The following is a 10,489-nucleotide window of genomic DNA, read 5'->3' on the forward strand; positions in this document are numbered from 1 at the left end:
TATAATGTATCAGGCACACACTCACGTGACATAAGACATATTCAGCAGTCCTCCTCTTTCTGTGAGATATAATACGTGTGTAAACGTTGCCGAGTTTTGAGCCGTCCTGCTGAGCTTGTGAACAGCAGAGAAACGTAACAAATGCCGAGCCATGTCTCTGGTCAATGTCGTGCCAAACACAGCCCCAGAAACACACAAAAAGCATGTTCTTGTCTTATTTGCTATTATTTATTATTCATTGTCTGCAACTGCTTATCTAGTTCGGTGTCGCGACGAGTCCGGAGCCCATCCGGAACCTCGGGGCACAAGGCAGGAACACACCCCAGAGGGGGTGCCACTCACACATTGGGACTATTTTGAGTCACTAGTCCACCTACCAGTGTGTTTTTGGAGCACCGGGAGGAAACCCACGCGAACACGGGGACAACACACCAAACTCCTTACAGACAGTCACCCGGAGCAGGAGTCGAACCCCCAACCCCAGATCCCTGGATCTGGAAAAAACATACAAGGAGTGTGTGTGAGACACTTTGCTGTTTGTTTTTCTCTATTCATATCCACTTCATATTGGTCTGCATGCTCTTGCCCTGAGGGAAGCATGCTGTGGACACTTTGGTGCCTCTATGCTGTGACTTGTGAGGGAAGTGTGAGTGTGAGATTAAATATTCATCGCTCAGGATTACTGTAGTGGGCAGGATGAGACACACTGCCGCCTGTTACCAAAACAAACCAGCCTTGCTGAAAGACACAGGATTACCCAGCCAGCATCACTGCAACTGGAAGACAGGTCAACTGCGAAGAAGTCAACACTTGAATCCAAACAACACTCTCCCACAGGGCTACATTATACAGTAACATGTTCATGTCCTAAGTGTGAATACTTTAACATGTACTCTACAGGGAGCAAACGTAATTGAATTGCATAATTACATTTATTTTTCCTAAATTTAACATATAAGAATGAAATAAAACACAGGTTATTAAATGTATCATAATATTTTATGTTCAATTTGCTGGACAAGTGTGTGACTGTCCTCAGTATAATACATTAGCTTGAAGAAACCCTAGCATTGAACTGTTGACAGTGTGTTGTCTAGAGCAGTGTTTTTGAAACCCTAAATCCACCTTGAATGTTGCAGTAACACCAGGCACTAGAATGCAATTGATTCACCAATAAAGGTGTTTTTTTCTAGCATAAAATCCTTCCTAAAAAGTCTTACTGTAGCAATAGAACTCAATGTTTATGCCCTTCATAAAAAAACGAAAAACAAAACTTTCCATATAGTGTGTCAGTAATGTAGTGGGTCCTTAAATAGAATTACAGAGTTACAGACACACTTTGTTATTGTTAGAGGTCTTATAGAAGAAAATAATTGTTATGCCCCACTGTAAGTCGTGGTTATCAGTTTCCTCTCCTGTGACTGTTCAGGTGGCTGGATGTTGGAATAGCCCATCTGACCAGTGCCCCATGCTGGGTCATCTACCTGCGTGTGCTGCAGGAGGCTGTGTGGCCCGGTGGGGACCTGCTCATGGGTACACCACCCGACAGGAGTACAGAACAGAGGAAAACAACACGCCACCGGTGCCTAGACTGCCTCATGAAACTGTTTCCAGGTCAGTTCTTGCAGCAGATTGCACATTCTCCACATGGGCGCTATTAACACTGTATACAATGTAAAAAGATTTGTATATATAAACCACTCTTTATTTCTACACTCATATTAGCTCTAGTGACCGTATAGGTGCTTAAAGGTGCCTGCTCTTCAATGGTCAGGACATCGACAGGACCACCTCAGAAACCTTAAAGACACCTACATGCTAGGTGCACCTTATAGTAAAGTCACTAGCTCATCTGTTGCTGCACAATTTAAGTTCATCATTCTGTAGTCCTTCATCAGAGGTCACAGGACCATTCATAAGATGATGTAGGTATATAATTCATGCCCAAGTTGCACTTGTCTTCTTATGTGTTTGCAATATCCCCTTGCTATTCTTATTTTTATGAGTTCCAGTAATCCGTGTTCTATTTTGTTTTTAGTAATGACTTATTCTCTATTCCAGGGTTATTTAACTAAAATTCATTACATTTTAAGAAGAAAAAGCCTCAAGCCACAGTCCAGAACTTCATAATGTCTAACTTGCATTATAATCAGTGCCATAATCTGTATATGGAATTAGCCTAGTTGTTATATCAACATTTTATGCAGGGCGGGATATTAAGTCTGGATTATGGGTTTTAAACCAAACCTGCAAGTTGATTGGTTCTTACTGCTAAAGTGTGGGATTTTATCCACAATAAACAAGCTGACTGGCTCTTAATGAAGGGTAAACTTCATCTGTACACAGAATGTTGAGCATTACAAGAAGTCCTCATTTTTCAGCTGGTGTTCAATCTCCTTATATATATATATATATAAACGTTTCTGCTTTTACTGACTCCAAACCCGGACTGCTGTCCACCTGTTTGTGACCCCTGCTATATGCCATTGACTTATAAATGGACATAGGTCATGTAAGCAAAACCACATGCAGCATTCACAGCATCAGATTGCATTTGTTGTGAGATGGTACAGTGTGTGTGCCTGTGTGTGCGTGTTTGTTTGTTTGTCTGTGAATTTACCAGAGCTTATTCCTGATATGTTGGGGTATGAAAAGTATAAGCTTAGTTGGGAACATGTGCTGGAATCTCTGCAAGACTCCCACATCAACAGGTAAGCAACATCACCAAAATTAACAATGCACCACAGGTCTAATCTAAAATTGAAAATCTTTTTTGTTGGTCAATATCAGGGGTTTTCAAATTTGAACCTTTGATCCAGGTCCCAGATTTTGCCAACTACAGCCTGCAACTTGAATCCAGGTTCCACATTTGAAGACCTCTGGTCTAAATCTTTACTTTTATGCAGCATGTAATTGGTTCAAACTCATAACACGCCAATGTACATACAACAAAACATACTGAAGTGTAAATTATTGTATGAACAATACTATTATATCTAACTATTATGTATATATCTAACTATTATATATGTTATATCGCTCTGTTTTGTGCACAGGCATCTTGTGTACTCTATCTTTGACCTGCTGCTGGAGTTTTTGGTTCCAGAATCTTCTGAAGAAGGCTTCCAGAAGTTTCTTCTCCACAGCCTCTCTGGTGATGTAGAGACATCACCTGCTACTGCCTGAGAGCAATTATCTATACATTATTAGCCAAACATTTGTGGACACTTGCTCATTTCATTGTATACTATAGTGTGTTCTGTCATAAATATTAGTGAGGTCAGGTACTGAATTTGGAATATTTGTTCTAGTTCAAAACACCACTTAAACTCGTCCCCAAGTTTTTACAACAGTTTTAGTGCTCCAGAAGACAGTACTGGGGTGGCCCCTCGAAATTCATGTCCAGCTGTTCCAGAGCATCCTATTTCATATACTGTGGACAGAGACAGACCTTACTCTTCCTTTTCCTGTATACATCAGGTAAATTCCAGCTGTGGGAAACTAATAACTGAGTAACTGAAGTGGGGCTTATTCTTACTATCACTGTTTGATCAAATGCATACACAAACCCTCTCTTTCAGCAGTTTATAATGACCAGCAAGAACAGGTTGTAATGGATACTGAGAGTTGAATACAATACAAATCAAACAGTTAAAGAGAAAAGGAAACATCTGAGCATATAGGTCTGATACATCATCCTGCGAAATATGGTGCCAGAATAAAAGGTCTAAAATAATAGAAGATAGGATTCTGATGCCATAATCTGGAAAATGAACAAAATAAAACCATAGTCCCATCCTGCTCCATGGTGACTGCATTGCTCTACTCTGATGAAATGTGCAGAATAAAAATGTAACATTTTTAATTATATATCAATGTATTTTCTTAATTATATGTAATTGTGTGTGCGTGTATATTATTTTGAGTTTAGAATATCAGAGGGAACTATATATATATATATATATATATATATATATATATATATATATATATATATACCTCTGCTATTCTAAACTCACATGTACAGTAACTGTTTTCATTTTAATGGTGACCGTCAGGTTCCAATATTTTCACAATGCCCATTTTTTTCCTGACATCTCCCGTAACTGGCCACATGCTCTTCCCAGAAGCCTTGGCCTTCAAAAGCCTGCATGCCATCAGCTGTAGCCATGGTGATAGCAGCAAAAGATCAAAAGCCTGGGCCACTCTGATTGGCTATGGTCAAAGTCCAGTATCCCATCACTATAAAGAGAGTGAGTGTCACAGAGAGTGGTTTTCAGCACCTAATGTTCTCACTGGTGTTATTGTACACGCTCAGATCTGCACGTCCAAGTGTGTCCATACTTTCCTGTAAGTGACATCAGCAGGGTCTTGAATTCCTCACGCAGTTCCGTATGTCAAATATAAGCTTTATCACTTCTGGGAATGAACTGCTTTTACTTTACAGCAGACAAAACAGAAAGTTCAAGCCTCTCTGATGTTTACTGGCAATGTCTTTGGTTGTTTTGACTATTGTGTTAGACACATTGGATAAAGGTATTTTTTTAGTATGCACTGTTCCTGCAAATAGTAGACCTTACAGAAAATAGCTGAGAAAGTGTGCAAGACATTAACAAAGACATTAATGAAGGTAGTATTAAAATACTAAAGTACATAAAATAAAATATTTATTCATTCATTCATTCATCTGGAATCGCTTTGGATCAGGATCGAAATGGGTTATGGGCATACCTTAAATAAATTAAATTATTTTATACACAATATTTTGTTAGTGGCTATGATTTCTTGATGTTTTCCACAGTTTCATACTTTCATTTTCTTTAAGTCATGTGCAAATTCTTTACAAAATAAGGCAACAATTTCATTCTATACATAAAGTATTCATCACTAGACAGGGACAAATTTAGGAACTTTTTCTGACCATATATAATTTGCATGGTGTATAATTTGGATAGTTTTTACTGGTCAATATTTCCAAGCACAATTAATCAATTAATGTTGGTCTTTTAGCCCCTTTATCACTATCACTTTCTGACCACAAGGCCATTGTTGGATAGGTATTTGTGGTAGGCACAGTATTCTCAACCCACCAACCTGATACTGAGATGTTCACAAACTCCAGAAACAGCTTTGCCTGATACACTCATACCAGTGCTACCCACATATCACAGCCACTACTCTGATAGTGTCATTGCTGTGTAGGCCTGTCACAATAATTATATTAGCAACATATTGTACAATCTAAGAATATTTCCTTAAGAATTTTTGCTGAACTCAGTATTGCTCATTATGTTTACTGTCATGTTTGTTGACATATCAATGAATATCCATATTTTACATGCCCCTCATTCTTTTCTCTGGTCTCTCTGTTGTGGAGCCCTTATGAGGACCCTTATCAGTTCTTCTTACATTTTATACGTTTTATTTATTTAAAGGAATGCTATGTAGTATTATCTTAAAATTACAACTTTAAAGCAAGTGCTCTGCTTCACTGACCCTTCGTAGGGAGAAACTGCACTATGTATGTATGTTTTGGATGAGAGTAGGAAACCATTTCTCTCCTTCTCCAGCTTCCCCTTGATTTCAGGAAAGTTATGTAAAAGTAAATTGCACTCTGCAACTGTAGGGGGAGCCCAGGAGCAAAAATATCAAATCTTACCTAGTGTTACTTTATTTAATTTTAATTTTTTAAATATATTCCAATTCCAATGTCTGAATTTTCTAACTAGTTTTGCTAAAGTTCATTGCTCTTTAAATGGGTATAATTGCATAACTATGCTATTATAGTATTTTTACATCAGTGGAATAAAATAGCCTTAAAACTTTCATTAATATTTAAGACAATAATATCCTTTATCACAATTATTTCTGGGATAATATTGATCACAGAAAAAGCCTATTGTGTACAGGCTTACACCTGTGCAAATTGGCATAAGATCACTATGGCTAATGCAAAGGGCTATAAGGGAGTAAAGAGCAGGATTGTGGAGCAAGACTGCTTTCTCAGGAGCTCCATCCTATACCTTTGATAACTTATGATTAAACATCAGTTTCATTTTTACCATCTGAATGCCATCACATACTCACCTTCATAGAACAGCAGAGGCTATTTCCACAGCCAAGGGTAGATGATCAGAGACTATCTCTGTCTCAGCATTTGGCCTGGTCAACCTCAACCCGCCAATAAATTCAGTCTGTCTGTAAAGTCTGTAAGCTGCACCAAGCTTATAAAGGAATTTAATGGAGGAAAATTGGATAAAGTTATGCTGTTACTGTCATTTGTGTAGGGGTAGATGTCACATGGCAGGAGTCAAAATATTACACATGTTGTTGCTGCTGGTTTTGTCCTTTGTGCCAGAACACACATGCATACACACACAATCATGTATATGTGAATTGCGGGGACATTGCATAGATTTATATTCATATCTTAGAGTATCCATCCATCCATTATCTGTAACCGCTGATACAATTCAGGGTCGCGGTGTGTCCAGAGCCTACCTGGAATCATCGGGCGCAAGGCAGGAATACACCCTGGAGGGGGCGCCAGTCCTTCACAGGGCAACACAGACACACAGATACATAATCACTCACACACTCACACCTACGGACACTTTTGAGTCACCAATCCACCTACCAATGTGTGTTTTTGGACTGTGGGAGGAAACCGGAGCACCCGGAGAGTAGGTTATTATTTTTTGTAATAAATGCAATGTAATATATCAATGTAACCCTAATACTAACCTTAACCATAACACACACTAAAAACATTTCTTCACCTTAAAATTTAATTATTTACAATGTGGGGACGCATTAGTGCATTTTAACATGTTGCATTTTAATGATTTTTAACAATTTACTGTGTATTAATATAATTTCCAAGTAAAAGTAGTACATTCTTCAGCCTGAGAAGATTAAGTATAAGCATAGAAAGTAAATGTGGAAAAATCAGTTTCCAAAAAAGCTATAAAAATATGGGAATTAACAACCATGCCAGACCTGGTAAACCATTTTTCTGTCAATCCTTCCGCCTCACTTATATGAGTATACCTTAGCCAACTGTGTTGTTATCGCATATAATAATTTGGGTCAGCAGCTTGGGGTGATGTTCACATCCACCAGAATGAGAAAAAATGCCATTTACTGATTTGGACTGTGGCATGATTGTTGGTACCAGTACGCCTGGACTGAGTATTTCTAAAACTGCTCCAATGACTTTCACACACACAACAAAAGAAAGAATATGTAAAATGGCTGTGTGGATGTATATGCTTTGCTCATGAATAAGGTCAACAGTAAATGCACAGATTGCTCCACACCCCGACTGGATTGAGCTTGGTTTTTCGAGCAAAGGGAGGCCCTACACTTGTATATGTAGCAATACCAGACAGCTAGTAGTCTGTATTGTACTAAATTGAATTTGACATTTATTAACTCTGTCTCATTCTTTATATTCTGTGTCTTTTTTGAATGCTGTTAGCCATTATATGTTGCCATGTTTTAGGCTGTATATTTTAAAGCACAGAATATAATTGCTGCTTTTTCACATCATATTCTTGGAAGCAAATACTAGTGCATTTTGAAAGTCACTAACTGGCTTACAAAGATATATTACTTCCCCCAATTGTTACCATCATGCAGCCACCATTCATAAATCCAAAGTCTCAAAGTTTTCCACGAGTCTGTTGGGATTCTTAAGTCCTTTTGCGTTGTGAGGCATAAACTTATTTTATTGGCACCCTGTCACATATGCTCATAATTTCTTTAGCCTTGCAGTGCTGTCTGGACAGTGTCATTACAATCAGGTGTAGACTTTCTGTCATGGGGTGCTACAACACAGTGAACTCCAGGGAGCTCTTGAAACATGGAATCTTGAAAGGTGGGAATCTGGCGAGCTCCAACCCAGAGGAACAGGATGGCCTTGCCTTTAGCGAGGGAACACCATGCACTCAACAGAATCCGAATGTAAATTTACAAGAGACAGTCCTCAACTCACCTGAGGCAATACACGAGCTGTTTGCTCAGGTGGTAGAACATTGGTTCCTAATGGTGAGCAAACCACAGGGGAGTGAAGCATTCCCTTGCTTAAGGGCAAGACCACACTGTTCTGCTGGGTTGGAGTTTCTGAGTCAAAAATATAATGAGAGGCAAAATATAAACAAAGAAGTGAGAACAAATAAAGAACAGAGACTGAAAATACCAAGACATGTACACACAACTAAATGAGGGCAAGAAAACTATGAGAAACAAAAATCACAATTGCATGCTTAAAAAACATGAATATACAAGTGACACAACTAGAAACCAACTTAGAGCAGTTAAAAAGGAAGACAATGTCTACAAAAGCTAACAAAATCAAGACCAACTTAAGGAACAAAGGCACCAAAAAAACTGGAGCAGAGCAGAAACTAGACAAATACAGAGACAAGAAAACTAGTGTTAGAGGAAGAGATTCCAAACAGGAACTAGATAAAGAGAAAGTATAGGAAAACAGAAAACAAGCTAAGTATATTATAGATATATTCACTAGATTAACAGAGACAGGCTGGAGACAAATAGAGAAGATAAAAAAGACAGAACCAAGCAAATACTTAACCAGCCAGAAAGAGAGCAGCATTAAGGACAGAACTAAAACTAGAAATACCACATGGAAAAACCCACAAACAGAGAGACTAGACACAGAGGTTTTAAAGACAAGACAAATGGAAATACCTGGGAGTGAGAGAGAGACGCTGTGTCAAAACCTGTGATCTATGCACTGTATAGTGTATTGATTTGGGGATGTAGTAGTGTCCGAAAAACATAGTGGACCATTTTCAGTGCACTCGAACAATCATAAAATGCACAGCAAAAAGAAAAATAGCAGATTACCCATAATCCACTGTTTTTTGGTAAAAACATCATTAGTTAATATGTGAAATCATTCACTACCCCCCACCCCCCAATTCATATATAGTGCTATATAGAATAGTGAATAGGGACCATTTCAGACACTGGATGAGATAACCGATCCTAATAGAGACTGAGGGACTACTGTGTTTAAGCAACTTTTACAGTGTACAGTGTTTATAGTTATTAACCCTTACATGCTACAGTTACAGGAACTACAAAAATATCAACTGTCAAAAGTGGGTTCAAGACTTATTATTGATACCATATTGATGAAGTAGAAAGTGATTCAGGCTTGTGTCTGGTCAGAGTTAAATAAATTGAATTATTTCATTCAAAATTTCATGTGAACTTACTGGCTCTTATGTCCCTTACTTTTAAACATCTTAGGTAATATGATATTGGGGGAAACATGGGGGACCTAAAACATCAGGTCTGTGAACAATACAAAGCAGACATAAACTGTAAGACTCAAATACAACATAATGCATAAAAAAACATGCTCTTTCCTCTCCCTTTCACCTGCACATACACAACTTCACTATGATATACTTGCTGCACACACACACAAATCACAAAATCCTACATTCACTTTCATATGTAACAATTTATATACCTAGCAAAAATGAAACTGTTCCAGAAATTTATCACAATTGAATGAGCATGCTTGGTGTAGGTTAAGGTCAGTGTTAAGGTAAGGGTTAGAGTTTGGGTTAGGCATTAGAATCACTGCAGAGATGTGTGCCCTTTACATTTGGGTGGCACATAAAATGTGACACTAACAAATTGGTGCAGCAGCGTGTGTATTACACGCTTTACCATTAAACTGGTTTGACATTTGGGGCCATTTCATGTCATCTTATTTTAGATTTAATAAGATGTGCGTAGAGTAGCCTATTAATGCTAAAGCTCTCCCAGTTGATGTCCGGAGAACTTTTAACACCTACACAAAGTAACTGGTTCAGTAACTCCTCCATATTCCTATTATTTTACTGCTAGGAAAATATTTTCTGGGAATATCTATGGAAATGCATGCTCAGTGGCTAAATGCAATGCACAACAGTGCCCAAACTCCTATTTATGCAATGCAAGGGCGAAATCTGCCTCTTAAAATGCAGATTGGTGCATCCGGACAGGATTAAAAATATCAGACGACTGCTGAGTAAAGTGAAAAACAGGTGATTCAGCCTGTAATTTTCTCAGATAATGCTGGGGAGAAACAGACATGGCTGATTCAGATGGAAATAAATCTACAGGGGACTCCCTGTAAAAGACAGAATTACCCCAGGACCCCATGGAAATCTCATCCACGGGCTGGAGACACACTCATCTACATCTGTCTATAGATACTGTAGCTATAGATTCACCAAAAACAACTGATTCACTGACACCAACTCATATATAAACCTCATCAGGGCCACACTAATCTCTTTCATTCTATAGAAACTGTATTTATAGCTTCACTCACAACACCAACCTACTGATAAACTGACTCCATTTCTATAAACACACAGAAACACACTAATCTACTTTACTCCATAGATACTGTAGCTATAGCTCCAACCAAAACAACACCATGAGAGTGATGAATTTATTGTAC

At 38.3% G+C, this 10,489-nt stretch overlaps 1 protein-coding gene across 1 annotated transcript in view; it reads left to right on the forward strand.

Annotated features, from left to right (window-relative positions):
* snx19a (sorting nexin 19a) overlaps positions 1–3,186 on the forward strand; it is a 40,006-nt gene extending 36,820 nt beyond the window's left edge. The window contains exons 9-11 of the mRNA XM_066662146.1: positions 1,430–1,614; positions 2,624–2,711; positions 3,057–3,186. Of these exons, the coding sequence (XP_066518243.1) occupies positions 1,430–1,614; positions 2,624–2,711; positions 3,057–3,186 (403 nt within the window). The remainder of the gene's footprint in view (positions 1–1,429; positions 1,615–2,623; positions 2,712–3,056) is intronic.
* The last annotated feature ends 7,303 nt before the right edge of the window (positions 3,187–10,489 follow it).

The sequence above is a fragment of the Hoplias malabaricus genome, chromosome 2, assembly GCF_029633855.1.
Source record: "Hoplias malabaricus isolate fHopMal1 chromosome 2, fHopMal1.hap1, whole genome shotgun sequence".
NCBI lineage: Eukaryota > Metazoa > Chordata > Actinopteri > Characiformes > Erythrinidae > Hoplias > Hoplias malabaricus.